The 22,128-nt window shown below is 43.7% G+C and overlaps 1 protein-coding gene and 2 long non-coding RNA genes across 3 annotated transcripts; 2 read left to right on the top strand and 1 right to left on the bottom strand.

Annotated features, from left to right (window-relative positions):
- Nucleotides 1-2,377: 2,377 nt before the first annotated feature.
- Nucleotides 2,378-9,690, bottom strand: PRNP (prion protein (Kanno blood group)). Its single transcript, XM_074559232.1, has 2 exons — nt 9,538-9,690; nt 2,378-3,945 (listed from the first exon to the last, which is right to left on the bottom strand). The coding sequence occupies exon 2, from the start codon at nt 3,941-3,943 to the stop codon at nt 3,176-3,178; it is 768 nt and encodes a 255-aa protein (XP_074415333.1). The 5' UTR covers nt 3,944-3,945; nt 9,538-9,690; the 3' UTR covers nt 2,378-3,175.
- LOC106630285 (uncharacterized) lies at nt 8,199-21,474 on the top strand. Its single transcript, XR_012583825.1, has 3 exons — nt 8,199-9,067; nt 21,053-21,120; nt 21,212-21,474. It is a non-coding gene; the product is annotated as an uncharacterized LOC106630285 (long non-coding RNA).
- Nucleotides 13,358-15,601, top strand: LOC141731931 (uncharacterized). Its single transcript, XR_012583826.1, has 2 exons — nt 13,358-14,153; nt 14,314-15,601. It is a non-coding gene; the product is annotated as an uncharacterized LOC141731931 (long non-coding RNA).
- Nucleotides 21,475-22,128: the final 654 nt, after the last annotated feature.

Raw genomic sequence — 22,128 nt, 5'->3', positions numbered from 1 at the left:
ATTTTGGGGTGCATTTGGGAGGTGCCAAGAGCTATGTGAGGAGAGATTTGGAGAAGACCCTAAAAAAAACACCTCCGATTTTATTGTATTTACACTTTAGGGGGTATTTATGCTTTGGGGGGTATTTATGCTTTGGGGGATATTTACACTTTAGGGGGTATTTACATTGGGGGGGTATTTATACTTATTTTGGGAGGAATTTACCCTTTTTGGGGTATTTACATTTTGAGGGAATATTTACACTTTTTGGGGGGTATTTAGACTTTGGGGGGATATTTATACTTTTTGGGGGGGGTATTTACACTTTGGCGTGCATTTACACTTTTGGGGTATTTACATTTTGGGGGTATTTACACTTTGGGGTGTATTTATTGCCATCCTGGTAAATCAGAAACTCCTCCATGCCTGGCTCCTGTGCCCGCTGCAGGATTTGGAGTATTTAGCTCATTAATGAATTATTTCATTAATTAATTTCTCTGCTTCAGCAGAGGGGTAATTTGATCCCGCTGTCCTTAAAGGACACACGGGTTCAGGGAGTGTCACCCCACTTGGGTGTTGCCAGAGCCAGGAAAGTTCTGGCCTTCCAAAAATCACCCCAAACCCCCCTGGAGGGTTAAAAACCAGAGTGTTGTGTGTGCAAGGAGGGGAAAAATGTTATTTTTGAGCATTGCCAATGTGTTTCCCATGACTGGGAGGGAGGGAATGGAAGGGTTTGGGGTTAAAAATGAGAAATTTGTAATTGTGCTGCTGCTGAGGTCAAACCCTCCCCAGGGGAGTTCAGCAAGTGCTGGGAGCCTCTTCCTGGAGATATCCATGAGTTCATCTCGGGAAATGGGGGATTTTAAATCCATTCTTTTATTCCCTTCCTTTGGATGAGGTGAAATTTTTTTCCTTCCTGATTTGGGGGAATTTCTCCCCCAATTTGGGGCTGTTGGAGGAGGGGCCCTGCAGTTGCGAAATGCAAATAAATGGAAATAAATCCCATTCACTGAGGCCGATTTGCACCATGCAAATAAATGGAAATAAATCCCATTGATTGAGGCCGATTTGCACCATGCAAATAAATGGAAATAAATCCCATTGAGAACGATTTGCACCATGCAAATAAATGGAAATAAATCCCATTGATTGAGGCCGATTTGCACCGTGCAAATAAATGGAAATAAATCCCATTCACTGAGGCCGATTTGCACCATGCAAATAAATGGAAATAAATCCCATTGAGAACCATTTGCACCGTGCAAATAAATGGAAATAAATCCCATTGAGAACGATTTGCAGGAGCCCCAGTGAGGGGATTCTGCTCAGGTGAGACCTCACCTGCAGGGCTGGGAGCTCACCTGGAGATGGGAAATTCAAGCGAGAGCTGGGAATGTTCACCTGCAGAAGGGAAGGACCCAGGGAGAGCTTCCAGCACATTCCAGGCCTTGAAGAGGCTCCAGGAAAGCTGGGGAGGGATTTGGGACAAGGCATGGATGGGCAGGACACTGGGAATGTGTAAAGAGAGATTGAAATGGGATTTTGGGATGGAATTCCCAGAGCAGCTCTGGCTGCTCCATCCCTGGATGTGCCCAAGTGGGAATTGTCCCTGCCCATGGCAGGGGTGGCACTGGGTGGGCTTTGAGGTCCCTCCCAACCCAAATCGCTCCAGGATCCCATGATGAAGCGTCCGGGATGAAGCGGGGCTTGGCTCGGGCTCAACGCCAATGAAACAGCAAATGTAAAAACTCCTTTATTAGCACAGAAACCGGAATGAGACAGAAATTAGAAGATTCCTCTTGGGCTGCAGCGATGCCATGGGCGGGAGCAGAAAAGGTTAACTGGGAATGCGGGGTTTGGGCCAAACTGGGGCTGGAAGGGAACAAAAGCTCCCTCAGGCCAGGGAGGGCGGAAATGCAGAAAATGCAGAAATGCAGAAAATGCAGAAATGCGGGAAATTCCGCGGGGGGGCCCCCGGCACACAAAGGAGGCTGCCGGGCACCTTGGCTTGATCCGTTTTAATTTGTACCAGACGTGGAACACTTAGAAAAGGCTCAGCACGGCAAATCCCGGGCATGCAGCGTGATAACGGGGTTACAAAACATCCGCGCGTCGCAAAGGACGGGGCGCCTCAAAGCCCTGCTTTGGCTGTCCTGGAAGGTTCCTCTCTGTTTATAGGTATTTATATATAATATATATATATCTTCACTTAGCTTACACCGATGCAAAAAGGAAAAAAAATAATAACAAAAAAAAAAAAAATCTCATTTAGGACAGTGTTATTCAGTGCCTTGCAAAAATAAAATCACACGAGGGATATCGAACGCAGCGCCACGGGTGTTACAGCTCGTCCCCAGCCCAGCATCCACAGAGAAGCAAGAATTAAGAATTCCACCCGTTGCTTCCACAGGGCAAAGGAATTACTCACAAAAGTGACTTTTTTTTTTTAGCATTTCCCTTTCCCAGGCCCGTTTTTCCCGATGCTGTTTGCTGTACCGGCGTGGTTCAGCTGCTTTCAGTCTCTCGCTACGTGCCTGACCCCCTGAGAATCCTTTGTGCTGCATTTTAACGTCCTTCGGGCCCAGGTGCTGAAGCACGAACACAGCTTGTCACCTGGAGCACCCAAACTGGCTTTTTCTGGGGCTGGAACACCATTTTGGGGGTGTTTGGGGCATTCAGCAGCACTTTCTGCCTCCAAACACCGAGCGGTGCCCCAGCCCCGCTGTGACAGGGAGTACAAAATGATTTTATTTTGGTGTCTTGCTGCAGGGGCTTTGTGCAGCATGCAGGGTGTGCAGTGGCAGCTCCTTATGTACACGGGGAAGGGGCTTTGTTTTGGGGTGGGAGGGTTCAAATTGCAACGTGGCAGCTTGAGAACCCCGGGGGTACCCCAGGGAATGGGGGTGAGACAAATCCCTGCCTGTTAACAAAGAGGATTTTTGGAAAAGCTCCTGCAGGGACGCCAAGGAGAGCCCCCCTCTGCCTGGTCCCTCTCGGGGCGACCCCGAGGAGGAGGATGAGGAGGCGAAGGCCGCGGTTCTGCGCTCCAGCACCATCCCGGAGCCATTTTTGGGGTAGAAAACGACATTTTCATCCCGCTGCCTAAACCCCGAGGGGGGGGCTCCTCACCAAAACCAAGCGGGGCCGGGGTGGGCGTGGGGACCCCGCGGGGGACACCTGGACGGCACGGGCTGCCCTAGTGCAGGACGACGAGGACGAGGAGCAGCAGGGTGGCCAGCGGGGAGTGGGCCAGGCGCTGCCAGGCGCCCGAGGCCAGCCGGTACTCCTGGTACTGCTGGATGCACATCTCGCGGATCACCTTGGTCACCACGCGCGTCTCCAGCTCCGCCTCCGTCTGGTTGAGGGCGTCCGAGGCGTTGCCCTTCCTGGCGGCCGGGCCGATGTTGTGCTCGGTGACGGTGATGTTGAAGCAGTCGGCCACGAAGACGTCCTGCGGCACGGGGCCGCGGTAGTCGCGGTAGTAGACCTGGTTGGGGTAGCGCGCGGCGTTCTCGTTCCACCAGCGGTACTCGTCGGGGCTGTCGAAGCGGTAGTGCATGCCCGACATCACCCTGCCCATGGCGTAGCCCCCCAAGCCCCCCACCACGGCGCCCGCCGCCGCCGCGCCCGCCACGTGCTTGAAGTTGGTCTTGGGCTTGGGCGCCTTCCAGGGCTTCTGGTGGTAAGTCCCTCCGCTGGACGGGTTGTAGCCTTGGCCCCAGCCCGGGTAGCCGGGGTTGTGGGGGTAGCCGGGGTTGTGGGGGTAGCCCGGGTTATGGGGATAGCCCGGGTTATGGGGGTAACCCGGGTTCTGGGGGTAGCTGGGCTGGCGGGGGTAGCTGGGCTGGCGGCTGCCCCCGCCCCAGCCGGGTTTGCCTTTGCCCTTCTTGGAGGAGGCGACGTCGGCGCAGAGCCCCAGGAGCAGCAGCAGCAGCAGGCAGGAGGTGCCGAGGAGCCGGGCCATGGCTGTGGGGACAAGGACAAGGACAGGGTCAGGGCAGGACAAGGACAGGGTCAGGGCGGGACAAGGACAGGGTCAGGGTGGGGACAAGGACAGGGTCAGGGTGGGGACAAGGACAGGGTCAGGGCGGGACAAGGACAGGGTCAGGGCGGGACAAGGACAGGGTCAGGGTGGGACAAGGACAGGGTCAGGGTGGGGACAAGGACAGGGTCAGGACGGGACAAGGACAGGGTCAGGGCAGGACAAGGACAGGGTCAGGGTGGGACAAGGACAGGGTCAGGGTGGGGACAAGGACAGGGTCAGGGCGGGACAAGGACAGGGTCAGGGTGGGACAAGGACAGAGTCAGGGCGGGACAAGGACAGGGTCAGGGCGGGACAAGGACAGGGTCAGGGCAGCCCTGCCTCGCCCGTGGGGCACAAAACACAGCTGGGCCCCCCAAATCCACATGCAGAATGAACAGCATTGGATAAAGGTATTCATCATCCCCCCCAAACCCTTCATGTGTACATAAATGTAAAATATTTTATATATTTTTATACACATATGTGGGTGTTTATATATATATATGTACTTATATGTATACGTATTCTTTTTGTATAGGTATATATATATACACAAATATTTTATATATGTGTTTTAATATATGTATGTATATATGTATTTTTATATACATATATTTCATATACATTATATATGTATACATTGTATACATATATACATTGTATATGTATCTCTATACATTGTATATGTATATATATTATATACATTTATTTTTATATACATATATTTTTATATATATATGTATTTTTATATACGTTTATATAAAAATTTATACATTATTATATGTATATATTTTATTTATTATTGTATTATTGTTGTATTTATATTTACTATTGTTGTCTTATATATGCTCATTTTATTTTTATCTATTTTTATATATTTACATATATGCATATAGATGTATGTATTTTTATATATGTGTATATGTATTTTAAATATATTTATATAGGTATATATGTGTATTTATATTTTAGCATATGTATATAAATATATATACATGTATTTATCTATTTTATATATGTAGAAATATATGTATTTTATACATTTATTTATTAATTATTTATTTTATTACATACATACACATATGTATGTATGTAATAAAATAAATAATTAATAAATAAATGTATGTATGTATGTATGTATGTATTTATATAATTTTTTAAAATATATTCCCCAACAGGACCCTTGCTGGCAACGGCAGTTTTAAGTAATGAAACAAAAGCTTTTACAAGCAAATGCTTCAGGTGATTTTGAGGTAAAACCGCGCTTATCAATTATTATTATCAATTATTATCAATTATTATCCCGCCCTACCCAGCCTGGGGGCAGAAATGAGATCCCTGCAGTGCCACCATCGATGCCAAGGACGGATCCAGCCCATCGATGCCAACCCCGGAGCTTTTGGGCACTCAGTGGTGCTCAGGGAAGGCAACGCCCAGCCTGGCCCCGGGGGGTTCCTTTCCCAAATTCTGCGTGTTTTATCCAAATTCCCATTAATTAATGGCTATTTTTGGGATTCAGAGTTTCCCAGCATCCAGTGACTCAGTGAATGCCAGTTTGCTGCTGGCATTCCGGGCATCTCCCACACTGCCCGGGGGATAAATCCCATTTCCAGGGAGGATAAATCCCATTTATGAGGGGGATAAATCCCATTTCCCCCATTTCCAGGGGGATAAATCCCATTTCCCCCATTTCCAGGGGGGATAAATCCCATTTCCCCATTTCCAGGGGGGATAAATCCCATTTCCCCCATTTCCAGGGGGGATAAATCCCATTTCCCCCATTTCCAGGAGGGATAAATCCCATTTCCCCATTTCCAGGGGGAATAAATCCCATTTCCCCCATTTCCAGGGGGGATAAATCCCATTTCCCCCATTTCCAGGGGGGGGATAAATCCCATTTCCCCCATTTCCAAGGGGGGATAAATCCCATTTATGAGGGGGATAAATCCCATTTCCCCCATTTCCAGGGGGGATAAATCCCATTTCCCCATTTCCAGGAGGGCTAAATCCCATTTCCCCCATTTCCAGGGGGGATAAATCCCATTTCCAGGGGGGATAAATCCCATTTATGAGGGGAATAAATCCCATTTCCCCATTTCCAGGAGGGATAAATCCCATTTTCCCCATTTCCAGGGGGGCTAAATCCCATTTCCAGGGGGGATAAATCCCATTTCCCCATTTCCAGGGGGGATAAATCCCATTTCCCCATTTCCAGGAGGGCTAAATCCCATTTCCACCCATGTGGATAATCCGGCCAGGACAAGGGACAATCCCCACCGGGGCTGCAAATCCTTTGGAAAACACCTCAAAGACCAAAAAACCAAAAAGGCCAAGCTGCCCAAACCCGTTAATGCCTCCTGGCAATGCCAAGGGCTCTGAGTCACCGCTGCCGTGGGTTTAATGTTAAAAAAGGGATTTTCCATCCTGGCCCCCAAAATCTCCCCTCGCTGCTGGGGAGGGCGACAGGAGCATCCTCAGTGTGGGTGGGCGTTTCAGCATCCCTGGATCCAGCAAGAAATAATTCAGTTTGGGCCCCAAATTTTTTTTTTTTTTTGCAGAAATTACGGAGCTACCCCAGGAATAATCTTAATGCAGGAATGAGATGCTGAACTTTCCTACAGCCACAAAGGCCAAACGAGCCCCTGTTCAAGCCAGAAATTCTCCTGTTGCCACCTGGACACAGATGTGTGGGCCGCAAAAGCAAATTAATCTTTTGGGGTTTGTTAGTGATGCTTTTTCTGCCAAAAATCTGGGTTTGTGCCCTGAAATGTTTGAATGAAAGGCCCTTCAAGCTCAGCGGTTTGGGTGGGATTGTTGGCAAGGCCCGAAATAAAACCTCAGCGGGATGCACAGATCTGTCCCTGGTGATGCGGAGGAATTCCAGGTTTGGGATTTGGAATTCCAGGTTTGGGATTTGGAATCCCAGGTTTGGGATTTGTCAGTCCCTGGGATTTGCTCGTTCCTGGTGATGGGCAGCAATTCCAGGTTTAGGATTTGCAGTTCCAGCTTTGGGATTTGGAATTTCAGGTTTGGAATTGGGATTTGCTCATCCCTGGTGATGGGCAGCAGTTCCAGGTCTGGGATTTGCAATTCCAGGTTTGGGATTTGCAATTCCAGGTCTGGGATTTGGAGCTCCAGGTTTGGGATTTGCAATTCCGGGTTTGGGATTTGGAGCTCCAGGTTTGGGATTTGCTCGTCCCTGGTGATGGGCAGCAATTCCAGGTTTGGGATTTGGAATTTCAGGTTTGGGATTTGGAATTTCTCCTCCCTGGTGATGGGCAGCAATTCCATGTTTGGGATTTGGATTTGCTCGTCCCTGGTGATGGGCAGCAATTCTAGATTTGGGATTTGCAATTCCAGGTTTGGGATTTGGAGCTCCAGGTTTGGGATTTGCTCGTCCCTGGTGATGAGCAGCAATTCGAGGTTTGGGATTTGCAATTCCAGCTCTGGGATTTGCTTTTCCCTGGGACTCGAATTCCAGGTTTGGGGTTTGGAATTCCAGGTTTGAGATTTGTCAGTCCCAGGTTTGGTATTTCCTCATCCCTGGTGATGGGCAGCAGTTCCAGGTTTGGGATTTGCAGTTCCAGGTCTGGGATTTGTCAGTCCCAGGTTTGGGATTTGGAGCTCCAGCTTTGGGATTTGCTTTTCCCTGGGGCTCGAATTCCAGGTTTGGGGTTTGGAATTCCAGGTTTGAGATTTGTCAGTCCCAGGTTTGGGATTTGCTCGTCCCTGGGGGTGAGAAGCAATTCCAGGTCTGGGATTTGCAATTCCAGGTCTGGGATTTGCAGCTCCAGGTCTGGGATTTGGAATTTCAGGTTTGGAATTTGGATTTGCTTTTCCCTGGTGATGGGCAGCAGTTCCAGGTTTGGGATTTGGAATTCCAGCTTTGGGATTTGGAATTTCAGGTTTGGGATTTGGAATTTCTCCTCCCTGGTGATGGGCAGCAATTCCATGTTTGGGATTTGGATTTGCTCGTCCCTGGTGATGGGCAGCAATTCTAGATTTGGGATTTGCAATTCCAGGTTTGGGATTTGCAATTCCAGGTCTGGGATTTGGAGCTCCAGGTTTGGGATTTGCTCGTCCCTGGTGATGGGCAGCAGTTCCAGGTCTGGGATTTGCAATTCCAGGTCTGGGATTTGTCAGTCCCTGGGATTTGCTCATCCCTGGTGATGGGCAGCAATTCCAGGTCTGGGATCTGCAGTTCCAGGTCTGGGATCTGCTCCTCCATGGCAAATCGCGGCCTCACGGAGCGGGCCGGGGCTCGCTGCCTCCCTCACCCCGCAGCCCCCACCCGCTGGGGCAGGGATGAGATCAGGGGGGTTAAAAATAGCCAAAAGGCAGGAAAAACAACCGGCTCCTCGGGCGCTCGGCAAAACGGGCAGCGGAGGAGGAAAATCCACAGAACTGGGCATTTTTCAAATATATTTTTGGAGGCGTCGCTCCCCGCTCTGAGCTCCGAGGGGTTAAAAACCAGGCCCCGGTTGAATTAAAAATTTAAAATCCTGGCTGGAGAGGGGTTCTGGCAAAGCTCTGCCATGGTTTTATTGAGGAAATCGCGGGCTTTGGGGCTGATTCAGGGATCCTGCGCCTCTAATTGCCTTTACAGCGCTGATAAACAGGACACGGCGCTAATTAGCGAGCCAGGAGCTTCGCCCCAAATAAATGAGTTCCCTGGCCAAATCCCTGAAGGAGCTGCTTGCTGAGAATCCGGGATTTTCTCCCGGAAAAATCCCAGATTTCTCTCGGCGAAGAGAAACCCGGAGCTGGGATCTCTGTGCTCGGGAATTCTATTTATGGCCCGACCATGACATTAATATTAAATTACACATCGAGTGATTTCACTGGGATTTTTTTTTTTTTTTCTTAATCTTTAACCTTTCCGCCCCAGATTCGCCTTCTCGGCGGATGCTGGAAATGACGAATTAATTCAGGTGGTTTGTGGCCGAGCCGATTTTTCTCCTTGCCGGAGGAACCCAGCGGAAAATGGAGGCTGCAAGCAGCAATTACGTGCTCGGCGTTGGCAAGGAGGAGGATTCGCTTCGGAGGGGAAAAACCAACAGCCAGGTGCCAAAACACGCCTGGAAATAACCTTGGGAAGGTCCCCGGGGAGGCGGAGGAGGAGAGGAGCGAGGTGGGGATGGGAGGATGCTCGGGGACGGGGGAGCCCGGACCCTCCTGGGCTCAAAATCCCGGTCTGGGGCTCTGGAAATTTTAAAGAAATCGGAATTTCCCTGAAAATATCACCCCTGGGTTTAGAGATCTCCCCCTCACCCCTTTGTCTTTCTCAAGAAAAGGGGGAGCAGCGGGAGGGTGGGAGAAAAGCCAAAACCCTCGGAGGAGAAATTCCCGCTGTTGAGTAAACGCTGAGTAAACAAGAGGCGGGCAGGAGCAGGGCGCTGCCTTGTAAGGAACGGCTAAAATGTCAATTTTTCATGGGGAAAAGAGGCAGCCCCGCACTCCCGGCGCTCCAACCCCCCTCGCCCCGGGGTTTATCCCTCCCGCATCCCCTCCAGCCCGGTTTCCCCGGTACTCACCGGCTGCAAACGGCGCTGCCCGCCCGCCCCGAGGTGATTCAGCCTCGGAGCTCCGCGCAGGAATAAATAGAGAGAGGGAGGAGCTGCTCCGAGCAGCCCGGCCCCGCTGAGCCCTCACCCAGCACCATCATCATCATCGTCATCCTCCATCAGCATCCGCCATCCGTCCCCGGGGAAAATCCCGGCCCGCGCCCCGAAACCGCGGCTGCGCCCCAAAGCATCCCCGGGCACGGGGAGCGAAGGAGAGCCTGGAAAATCGAGGGGGATTCGTGGTTTTATTGGAGAATTATCAGGGTTTGAGGGTGGTGATAAAATCCTGGCAAACTGCAGAACGCGGATGGTTTTATTGGAGAATTATCAGGGTTTGAGGCTGGTGATAAAATCCTGGAATATTGCAGCACATGAATGGTTTTATTGAAGAATTATCAGGGTTTGAGGTTGATTTAAAAACCTTGGAAAACTGCAGCCCATGGATGGTTTTATGGAAGAATTATCAGGGTTTGAGGCTGGTGATAAAATCCTGGCAAACTGCAGAAGGCGGATGGTTTTATTGGAGAATTATCAGGGTTTGAGGTTGATTTAAAAACCTTGGAATATTGCAGCACCTGGATGGTTTAATTGAAGAAATATCAGAGTTTGAGACTGATTTAAAAATCTGGGAAAACTGCAGCCCATGGATGGTTTTACGGAGGAATTATCAGGGTTTGAGGCTGGTGATAAAATCCTGACCAACTGCAGAACACGGATGGTTTTATTGGAGAATTATCAGGGCTTGAGGCTGGTGATAAAATCTTGAAATGCTGCAGAAGTTGGATTTTATACTGAGGAAACATCAGGGCTTGAGCTGATTTAAGAATCTCGGGAAACTGCAGCACATGGATGGTTTTATTGAAGAAATATCAGGGTTTGAGACGGATTTAAAAATCTGGGAAAACTGCAGCCCATGGATGGTTTTCCGGAGGAATTATCAGGGTTTGAGGCTGGTGATAAAATCTTGGAATATTGCAGCATTTGGATTTTATACTGAGGAAATATCAGGGCTTGGGCTGATTCAAAAATCTTGGAAAACTGCAGCCCATGGATGGTTTTATTGAAGAATTATCAAGGTTTGAGGTTGATGATAAAGTCCTGGAATACTGCAGAACACGGATGGTTTTATTGAAGAATTATCAGGGCTTGAGGCTGGTTATAAAATCTTGGAAAACTGCAGAACATGGATGGTTTTATTGAAGAATTATCAGGGTTTGAGGCTGGTGATAAAATCTTGGAACATTGCAGCATTTGGATTTTACACTGAGGAAATATCAGGGCTTGGGGGCTGATTTTAAAATCTTGGAAAACCTCAGCACCTGGAGGATTTTATTGAAGAATTTTCAGGGTTTGAGGCTGATTTGAAAATCCTGGACTATCACAGCATTTGGATTTTATACTGAAGGGATATCAAGGCTTGGAAAAATCCTGGGAAATCGCAGCCTCTTGGGGGTTTATTGAAGAAACACCGAATGGAATGAGGAGGTTTGGGGCCGTTTTGGGAATCTTGGGACATCGCAACACTTGGATTTTTTTAAATGGAAGAAACCCCAGGGTTTGGGGCGGGTTGGAAATCTCCTGGTTGGGAATCTGGGAGAGGCCAGGATGCTTTTGGCAGCTCCAAAGCCATTATCCCGTGGAGCAGAGCTGCTCCCAGGGCTGGCGAATTGGAAATCAAAGCAGGGAGAAAAGATGGATTTGCCTTTCCAAGCTGTGTCCCTGCAGAGGAGCAGAACTCGCTCCTGCAATCTCAATTTGTGTCGAGGAATCCTGAAATTCAGCCTGAGGAAACGCCACAGAAAACAACTAAAAACCCCATGGGATGGCAAAAATGGGGTTTTTTTTGGAGGGTAAGGATACAAGAGTGGAATATGCAGAGACAAGAATGGGGGAGTTTCCCAATTTTTAGAGTTTTCCCAGTTTTTAGAGTTTTCCCAATTTTTAGAGGTTTCCCAATTTTAGGGTTTTCCCAATTTTTAGGGTTTCCCCAATTTTTAGAGTTTTCCCAATTTTTAGAGTTTTCCCAATTTTTAGGGTTTTCCCAATTTTTAGAGTTTTCCCAATTTTTAGAGTTTTCCCAATTTTTAGATTTTTCCCAATTTTTAGAGTTTTCCCAATTTTTAGAGTTTTCCCAGTTTTTAGGGTTTTCCCAATTTTTAGGGTTTTCCCAGTTTTTAGAGTTTTCCCAATTTTTAGGGTTTTCCCAATTTTTAGTTTTCCCAATTTTTAGGGTTTTCCCAATTTTTAGGGTTTTCCCAAATTTTAGGGTTTTCCCAATTTTTAGGGTTTTCCCAGTTTTTAGAGTTTTCCCAATTTTTAGGGTTTTCCCAATTTTTAGGGTTTTCCCAATTTTTAGTTTTCCCAATTTTTAGGGTTTTCCCAATTTTTAGAGTTTTCCCAATTTTTAGGGTTTTCCCAATTTTTAGAGTTTTCCCAATTTTTAGGGTTTTCCCAATTTTTAGGGTTTTCCCAATTTTTAGGGTTTTCCCAATTTTTAGTTTTCCCAATTTTTTAGGGTTTTCCCAATTTTTAGAGTTTTCCCAATTTTTAGTTTTCCCAATTTTTAGAGTTTTCCCAATTTTTAGAGTTCTCCCAATTTTTAGGGTTTTCCCAATTTTTAGTTTTCCCAATTTTTAGGGTTTTCCCAATTTTTAGGGTTTTCCCAATTTTTAGAGTTTTCCCAATTTTTAGGGTTTTCCCAATTGTTAGGGTTTCCCAGGGCCAGCACTCTGGGACAATGGGAGGTGTCCCTTCCACAGGTGATTTTTAAAGTCCCTTCCAACCCAAATCCCAGGATTTTCTGATTTTAACTCCCCCCAAACCCTCCTGAGGCTGCCCAGAACAGCTGGGCCAGGAATGACCATCCTGGGCCACATCTGGATGGAAAAGGGATTTTCCTGTGATCCACCCGGGTTGTGTTGGAATAAATTCAAGTGCTTTCTGCCCGGCAGGGAAATGGGAGAACACAAATGTGAATCCAGCCAGGAGAAAATGAAATCAGCAGGACTGAGGGCTGTGGGGCTGGGGAAGCCCTGCCCTGCAGGAGGAGTTCATTCCATGTGTGGAATGGCTCCTGCTTTGGGTCCAAATCCACCCAAATTCCATGCCAGGAAAAGGAGCAAACCAGGAATGGGCTGGTTGGGCTGAATTAATCCTGCATTAATCCAAAAACCAGGGTTTTACTGTAATTTATTCCAGCAAAACAACAACAACAACAAGGGAAAGTTATTTATCCTGAAAAGAACATTTACAGAAAACGCTGAAAAATAAACCTTTTTTTTTTAATTTCGAGCAGCAGAAATTCTGTTTGCAGAAGCAGAGCCACTGCACATCAATCAGCAGCACGGATCGTTAATGAATTTTTAATTCCTTGTGGAAGCCATCAGGGCTGAACCTTCCCCACCAGCGCATCCAGGGCAGATCTTTAATGGATTTTTGGCATCCGGGGGTAAAATCCTGCAGCTCCTCGGGATCCTGTGGAAATGCTGCCCCGGGCCCTGGGCCAGCCCAGCAATCGTTCATTTGCTCAGGAAATGCTGTGGTCTGGGCAGGGAGCAAAGTTCATCTCCTTCACGGCCTCTCATTGATTTATTTCGTGTTGGTTTTTATGGCCTGGGTTCGTCCAAGATGCTTTTGTTCAGCCAGCCCCGGCTCTGCAAAGGCTGGGTGGGTATTTAACCCGCTGGGGTTAAAATCTTCTTCCATTGGAGTTAAAACGGTCACTTATTTGGGTTAAAATGTTCATCCTTTGAGGTTTAAAATGTTCATTTATTTGGGTTAAAATGTCCATCCATTGGGGTTAAAATGGTAATTTATTTGGGGTTAAAAATGGTCATCCATTGGGGTTAAAAATGTTCATCCATTGGGGTTTAAAATGTTCATTTTTTTGAGTTAAAATGTCCATCCATTTGGGTTAAAAATGTCCATCCATTGGGATTCAAATATTCATTTATTTGGGTTAAAATGTTCATCCACTGGGTTAAAAATGTCCATCCATTTGGGTTAAAATGTTCATTTATTTGGGGTTAAAAATGTTCATCCATTGGGGTTAAAAATGTTCATTTATTTGGGTTAAAATGTTCATTGATTGGGGTTAAAATGTTCATTTATTTAGGGTTTAAAAATGTTCATCCATTGGGGTTAAAATGTTCATTTATTTGGGGTTTAAAAATGTCCATCCATTGGGGTTAAAAATGTTCATTTATTTGGGTTAAAATGTCCATCCATTGGGGTTATAAATGTTCATCCATTGGGGTTAAAATGTTCATTTATTTGGGTTAAAATGTCCATCCATTGGGGTTTAAAATGTTCATTTATTTGGGTTAAAATGTCCATCCATTTGGGTTAGAAATCTTTATTTATGGGGTTATAAATGTCCATCCATGGGTTATGATTATTTTAGGGTTAGAAATATATATCCATTGGGGTTATGATTAATTTAGGGTTAAAAATCTTTATTTATGGGGTTATAAATGTCCCCCCCTGGGTTATGACTATTTTAGGGTTAGAAATTTTTATCCATTGGGGTTATGATTAATTTAGGGTTAGAAATTTTTATCCATGGGGTTATAAATGTCCATCCATGGGTTATGATTATTTTAGGGTTAGGAATCTTTATCCATTGGGGTTATGATTATTTAGGGTTAGAAATCTTTATTTATGGGGTTATAAATGTCCATCCATTGGGGTTATGATTATTTTAGGGTTAGGAATCTATATTTATGGAGTTATAAATGTCCATCCAAGGGTTATGATTATTTTAGGGTTAGAAATCTTTATCCATTGGGGTTTAAAATCTTTATCCATTGGGGTTATGATTAATTTAGGGTTAGAAATCTTTATTTATGGGTTTATAAATGTCCATCCATTGGGGTTATGATTATTTTAGGGTTGGGAATCTTTATCCGCAGGGTTATAAATGGCCCTGGAGCTGCTCCAAGCTGCTTAGGGCTGTGCTGAGCCCTGGGTAAGCTCCTTACCCATCCAGGCCTGGCATCACCTGCCCCAAAAAATCCATTTTGGACCCTTCCAGCATCACCAGGGCGCTGGGAGGTAAAACAGCAGATTTTATTTAGAAAATAGAACGTTAAAATGCTCGTTTGGGGCAAAAAAAATTGAATTTACGGATAAAAATTGGTAATAAAAGTGCTTTGAAATAGGGGGAAATTGAGTTTTTTGAGGCTTTCATTAAAAAAAAAAAAGAAGCTAAAATGAAGCTAAAGAAGAAGCTAAAATGAAGCTAAAAAGAAGCTAAAAAGAAGCTAAAATGCTCATTTGGGGGAAAATTAATTTATGAGTAAAAATTGGTAATAAAAGTGCTTTGAAATAGGGGGAAATTGAGTTTTTGAGGCTTTCATTAAAAAAAAAAAAGAAGCTAAAATGAAGCTAAAGAAGAAGCTAAAATGAAGCTAAAAAGAAGCTAAAAAGAAGCTAAAATGCTCATTTGGGGGAAAATTAATTTATGAGTAAAAATTGGTAATAACAGTGCTTTGAAATAGGGGGAAATTGAGTTTTTGAGGCTTTCATTAAAATAAAGTTAAAATGCTCGTTTGGGGAAAAATTAATTTATGAATAAAAATTGGTAATAAATGTGCTTTGAAATGGGGGAGATATTGAGTTTTTGAGGCTCTATCTTATCAACTTGAAAAACCGAGTTTTTGAGGCCTTTATTTCAAAAAAATAATGTTCAAATCCTTGTTGGGGGAAAAAATGAATCTAAGAACAAAAACGGGTAATGAAAGTGCTCTGAAGTGGGGGAAAAATTAATTAATTTAGGGACAATACCTGCTAATACAAGTGCTCTGAAACGAAAGGAAAAAAATGAATTTTGGAACAAAAAATTGGCAATAACATTGCTCTGAAGTGAGGGGGAAAATGAATTTAGGAAGAAAAACTGTTAATAAAATTGCTCTAAAATAAGGGGGGAAAAAATGAATTTAGGAAGAAAAACTGGTGATAAAAGTGCTCTGAAATGTGAGGGGAAAAATGAATTTTGGAAGAAAAATTGGAACTAAAAGTGCTCTGAAATGGGGGGGGGGAAAATGAATTTTTGAATAAAAATTGGAACTAAAAGTGCTCAGAAATGGGGGGAAAAAAGGAGTTTTTGAGGCCCTTTCTGGATGAATGGCTGGGAGCTGGAGCAGCCCGTCCTTGTTTGCTGCTGCCCCAGCACTGGAGATAAAAATAAAATAAAAATAAAAATAAAAATAAAAATAAAAATAAAAATAAAAATAAAAATAAAAATAAAAACAACCCAGCAGCGCCTGGGAAAAACAACCCCAACAATTCCCTGCTGTGCCTGGCGAGAGCTGTCAGAAATAAAAGCTCCTTGTGCTGAGAAATCTCCTTTTTTCAGCTGGAACAAAACCCAAAGCAAAGCTGGGGAACAAATTCCCTTCCCAGAAACGCCGGAATTCCCAGAAACTGCCCCAAATTCCGTCCCCCTTGGCAGGAAAATGGGAATTTTCCCTCCTGGTGACTCACAGGGAGAATTTTCCTTTTTTTCCTGCCGGGTTTTGGGGATTTGTCACAGGCCTGGAAGGGACCCGGGTGAGGTCAGAGCCGGAAATATCCCGGGAGCTCCCGGTGCTGCTGTGAAGTCACGGAAATTCGGATTTTATATCCTGGGCAGGGAATTCTCCCTGCTCTCCTGGCTGGGAAGGAAAAAGCAGGAAAAAAGCAGGAAAAAGGCAGGAAAAAAGCAGGAAAAATCAGATTTCCCACTTAGAAAATGAGTTTTGAAGTGAGCTGGGAAAAGCTGCCCCCCCCCCCCAAAAAAAAGCAGATTTTAATTTAAATTTTTAATTTTTCTTTTAAGTCAAGTGATAGACTGAAACAGAGAAATAATTTTTAAAAGTGAGTACTAATTTAATAAATTTTTTAAAGTGACTTAGATAAGAGAAATAATTTTACAACTAAATAATAATTTTAAAAAATAAGTCAATAAATGAATTAATTTTGAATCAATTAAATAATAGGAGAAATAATTTTAAAGCTAAATAACAATTTTTAAAAATGTAGCTAATTAATTGACTAATTTTAAATAAATTAAATAACAAGAGAAACAATTTTAAAGCTAAATAATAATTTAAAAAAATAAGTTAGCCAATTGATTAAAAAAATAAGTTACGTAATAAGAGAAATAATTCTAAAATGAAGTAATATTTTTTAAAAATGAGTCAATTAATTAATTTTAAAAATAAGCTTAATAATAAGAGAAATCATTTTGAAACTAAGTAATCATTTTTTAAATTAGTTAATATTTAGAATAAGTTACATAATAAGGGAAATAAAGTTAAAAATAAGTAATGATTTTTAAAATAATCAATTTGAAAAATAAGTTTAATAAGAGAAATAATTTTAAAGCTAAGTAATAATTTTTTTAAAATAAGTTAATTAATTTTTAGAATAAGTTATATAATAATTTTTAAAATAAGTAATACTTTTTGAAATAACTAATTAATTTAAAAAATTAGTTAAATAATAAGAGCAATTATTTTAAAATAGCCTAAAATTAACTTTCAGATCTTTTTTAAACAATATTCTTCCTTCATACAGAATTTTTGGCCCAGGTCTGCCCCTTGTTTATTCAGCTGAGGGCTGAGCGAGTTTCTCCTGCCCTGCCCTGGTTTCTCAAGGAGGATGAGATGATTTAACCCAGCGTCAATCCTCTTATGGTGAGGAAATTTCCCAGCACCTTGAAGGCCCTTGATGAAATTTGTCTTCGCTGAGACACCACGGAAGCTTTACACACCAAATATTAATTAATAATATCGAATAGCATAGAATAAATAGAATATTTTAATGATATTCATCCATCATTAAATGTCCAATTTGCCCTTTGGCCCTGGAAGTGGATGAGGCTCTTTATAAAGTTTGAATTTATAAAGACACCAGCGGAGTTTTATACACTAAATATTAAATATTATACTACATTACATTGCATTTTATTGTATTATATTATATTATTCCATCATTAAATGTCCATCTGACTTTGACCCTGGAAATGGAGCTGCCCATGAGGCTCTTTATAAGGTTTGCCTTTATTAAGACACCAGGGGAGTTTTATACACCAAATACTAAATATTATGTTATGTTATGTTATGTTATGTTATGTTATGTTATGTTATTCCATCATTAAATGTCCATCTGACTTTGACCCTGGAAGTGGAGCTGCCCATGAGGCTCTTTATAAAGTTTTATTTATAAGGACACCAGGGGAGTTTTATACACCAAATACTAAATATTATATTACATTACATTACATTACATTACATTATATTATATTATATTATATTATATTATTCCATCATTAAATGTCCATCAGACTTTGACCCTGGAAATGGAGCTGCCCACAAGGCTCTTTATAAGGTTTGCCTTTATTAAGACACCAGGGAAGTTTTACACCCCAGATATTAATTAATCATTAAATTAATAATCATCTTACTCTTTTTTAATAATATAAATCCATCATTAAATTTGCCCTTTTGGCCCTGGAAGTGGAGCTGCCCTCGAGGATCTATAGAGACACCAGGGGAGTTTTATACACCGAATATTCCAGAATGAAATCTCAAATCCTCTGGCCCTGCCAGGGCCCGTGAGGGGGAGCCGGAACTCGGAGTTAAAGCCCGGGGGAGGCTCCGAGGATGCTCCTGGGGTTGCCATGGGCACGGGGCCGTTGCCATGGCTACCGAGGGATGCAGGAGCGGTGCTGGAGACAAACCCGGCTGGTCCCTCCCTCACTGAGCGAAATCCAGCTGGGAATGGGGACCTTGTTCCTTCCTGTCCAAATAAAATCCAGCTGGGAATGGGGATCTCGTCCTTCCCTCCCCAAATAAAATCCAACTGGGAATGTGGATCTTGTCCCTCACTGAATAAAATCCAGCTGGGAATTGGGATTTTGTCCCTCCCTGAATAAAATCCAGTTAGGAATTGGGATTTTGTCCCTCCCTCACTGAATAAAATCCAGCTGGGAATTGGGATCTCATCCCTCACTGAATAAAATCCAACTGGGAATTGGGATCCATCCCTTTCTATCCAAATAAAATCCAGCTGGGAACTGGGATCTCATCCCTCACTGAATAAAATCCAACTGGGAATTGGGATCCATCCCTTTCTATCCAAATAAAATCCAACTGGGAACTGGGATTCATGCCTTTCTATCCAAATAAAATCCAGCTGGGAATTGGGATCTCGTCCTTCCCTCCCCAAATAAAATCCAACTGGGAATGGGAATCTTGTCCCACATTGAATAAAATCCAACAGGGAACTGGGCTCTCATCCCTTCCTATCACAAAAAAAATCCAACTGGGAACTGGGACTTTGTCCCACACAGAATAAACTCCAGCTGGGAACTGGGATCTCATCCCTTCCTATCCAAATAAAATCCAGCTGGGAACTGGGATCTCATCCCTCACTGAATAAAATCCAGCTGGGAATTGAGACCTCCTCCCTCCCTCACTGAATAAAATCCAGCTGGGAATTGGGATCTCATCCCTCCCTCAATCCTTGCTGCAGAAAGAGCTTTAAAAGGAACATTTTGGGGATGGGGATGAAATTCTGAACAATCCCCCAGGGCAGCTGCTCTGTGTCTCAGCTTCCCGAGCTGTTTTTAGGGGATGATGAGAAAAACGGATGGAAGAGGTCACGGGTGCTTTTTGTGGAGAAGAAAAGGAGGTTGGTGTTCAGTGAAAAACAGAGAGAAAAATGGGGGGAAATGGAGTAAGAATGGGGGAATTGAATGCTGCTACAATGGCAGGAATGAGCCGATCCTGGCTGGACTTTTCCTGCATTTCTCCTCCGTTCCGGGAATAGAGAAGAACAATTTCTGTCCTGAAATAGGGAATTTATGAACAATTTCTGTCCTGAAATAGGAAATTTATGAACAATTTGTGGCCTGAAATAGGAGCTGGGCAGCAGCAGCTGGGCTGAGCAGAGCTGACAGAGCTGCAGCCCTGTGAATTAATTAATTATTGATTATTTATGGATTATTGACAATTCCCAGGGCAGCAGGGACAGCAGGAGAGAGGTGAGGGGCTGAATGCCAAGGGGGAAGGGAAATGGTTTAATCAACACCAGTTAATTAGGCGTTTAGAAAGTAAAGAACACAGATACAGATAAACTGAGATAGAGGGAAAAACACCTGAGAGAAAACAGATTCAGATAAAGTGAGATTAAAAAAAATTCAAAGAATACAGATCCAGATAAAATGAGATAGAGGGAAAAACAACTCAAAGAACACAGATACAGATAAAGTGAGATAGAGGGAAAAACACCTGAGAGAAAACAGATCCAGATTAAGTGAGATAGAGAAAAAAAATTCAAATACAGATACAGATAAAGTGAGATAGAGGGGAAAAAATTGAAATACAGATACAGATAAAGTGAGATAGAGAAAAAAACACAACTCAAAGAACACAGATACAGATAAATTGAGATAGAGGGGAAAAAATTCAAAGAACACAGATCTAGATAAAGTGAGATAGAGGAAAACACACCTCAGAGAACACAGATCCTTATAAGGTGAGACAGGAAAAAGAACTTCAAAGAACACAGGTCCAAACTGAGATAGGAAAAAACCCAAACCCCTCTGACAGAGGAGACACAAAATCATTTTTAAAATGCGTTTAGCACCTGGAAATGAGCTGATTTCAGTCTTTAATTTATCAATGCAAGTAATAAAGAGGAGACAAGGTGCCTCTGTGAGGGTGGGGCTGCAGGTTAATCATAAATCTGGGGCTGCAGGTTAATCATAAACCCTGGCTCTGCTTGAGGTGAGGAATCATTATCCAGCTCATCCTTATTTTTATTTTTCCCCTAGTAAACAGAGTCCAGTTGGTTCAGGACAATTTTCTGGATTATTCCTGGGGGATTTACCATTAACTCAAAGATCCTCCCATTTTTAATCCATCCACAAAAGGAACGGGGATATTCATGGATTTATAACAAACATTTATGTCGGGGTGAATCCCTCTGCCATTCATTATTTATCTGTAATTTAGAGTGGCCCAGCTATGAGAAACAACCTCAGGAAGAAGATGCAGCTGAATTAATCTCATTTGTTTGCCAACCCACTGCATTTGATGACCTCAAAGGTCTTTTCCAGCCTAAACAACCCCAGGTTTGTCTCTGTGATTTATTTAATCAGTGAATGGACTCGGTAAATATTATTGCTTTTATGCTATTTAACATTTCAAGTCCATAATCCCTTTTTGCTCTCTTGCACCACCAAGCGGGGATTACAGTATTTAAAATACAGCACTGCTGTGAAGTAATAAATAAATTAAAAATAATAAATAAAAAATTATCTATCATAAATTTATAAAATAAATGTTAAAATATAAATAAAATTAAATTATAAAAAGATATATAATAAAATTTTAAAATAAAATTATCAAAATTATTATGAAATTAATTTATTATAATAATTTATTTTAAATATATAATTTTTTTAAATAAGGAGAACCTCTTCTTTTAATTATCTCAGAATTTTGTGATTTTAGGTCTTCAAATTGGATCCAGCTGGGAGCTTTTTGTTTCCTGGCTGAACCCCAGGTAAGAACATTTTCCACAAACACCCTTCCCCACCATAACCCCCTCTGACCCCAAAATCCTCCATTTTAACGCTGATTTTTGGTGCCATCAGGTGGTTTCCATGTGGGCTGAGGACCTCCCTGGGGATGGGGGCTCATGCAGAAATCCTTTTGGTGTTTTCCTTCTAAATCCCTTTGGAAAAATCCTTTGCAATGCTGACCTCTGCAGGCTGAGGGACTGCTGAAAACCCCAGGCAGCAATAACCTAAATAATGCATGAACCAGGTGTTTTTGCTGCTGCTGGCTGTGGGTAGGAAAAGCCTATCATAAAATAAAAAAAACCTTATAAATAATGCATTAAAATGGGGCATTTCTCTCTCAGCTGGCAGACAGAGAGCGTTTATGGGGAGGGAAATCCTCGATTGGTGGATCTGCAAACCCCTGGATGGATTCTGTGAATAATTTGCTGCTTGGACAAAGCCCTGCAAACCAGGGGGTGAAGGAGCTGGATGATAAACAGGAATTTCACACAAAAAAATTCACAAATTGGGAGATAAAGAGCTGAGCTTCCTTGGACCTCAGGCCTGGTCCTGGACCCTCATGGCTGTGTCACTCCCTCAGCCCCAGGGTCCCCTTTGGCCATGGAGCCACCTCAAGCCTGGCCATGGAGCCACCTCAAGCCTGGCCCTGTCACCTCCATGTCCCTGTCACCCCCTCAGCCCTGGAGCCATCTTAGTCCTGGTCCTTCAGCCCTCATGGCCGTGTCACTCCCTCAGCCCTGGAGCCATCTTAGGCCTGGTCCTTCAGCCCTCATGGCCATGTCACTCCCTCGGCCCTGGAGCCACCTCAGGCCTGGCCCTGAACCACCATGGCCGTGTCACCCCCTTGGCCACAATCCCAGCCCCAGAGCCCCCCTCAGTCCTGGAGCCCCTTCAGCCATAACCTCAACCCTGATGTTCCCCTAAACTCCTTCAAATTCAAAGCCATGGGGTCCCCTCAGCTCCAAGGCCCCTCAGCCATGGGCTCCTCT

This window comes from Zonotrichia albicollis, chromosome 26 (genome assembly GCF_047830755.1).
Source record: "Zonotrichia albicollis isolate bZonAlb1 chromosome 26, bZonAlb1.hap1, whole genome shotgun sequence".
Taxonomy (NCBI): domain Eukaryota; kingdom Metazoa; phylum Chordata; class Aves; order Passeriformes; family Passerellidae; genus Zonotrichia; species Zonotrichia albicollis.
The sequence above is the reverse complement of the archived record's forward strand: the minus strand, read 5'-3'. Positions and strand labels throughout refer to the sequence as shown.

Excerpts from the sequence above, each read along its gene's own strand:
- PRNP (XM_074559232.1), bottom strand. The coding sequence starts at position 3,943 with ATGGCCCGGCTCCTCGGCACCTCCTGCCTGCTGCTGCTGCTGCTCCTG.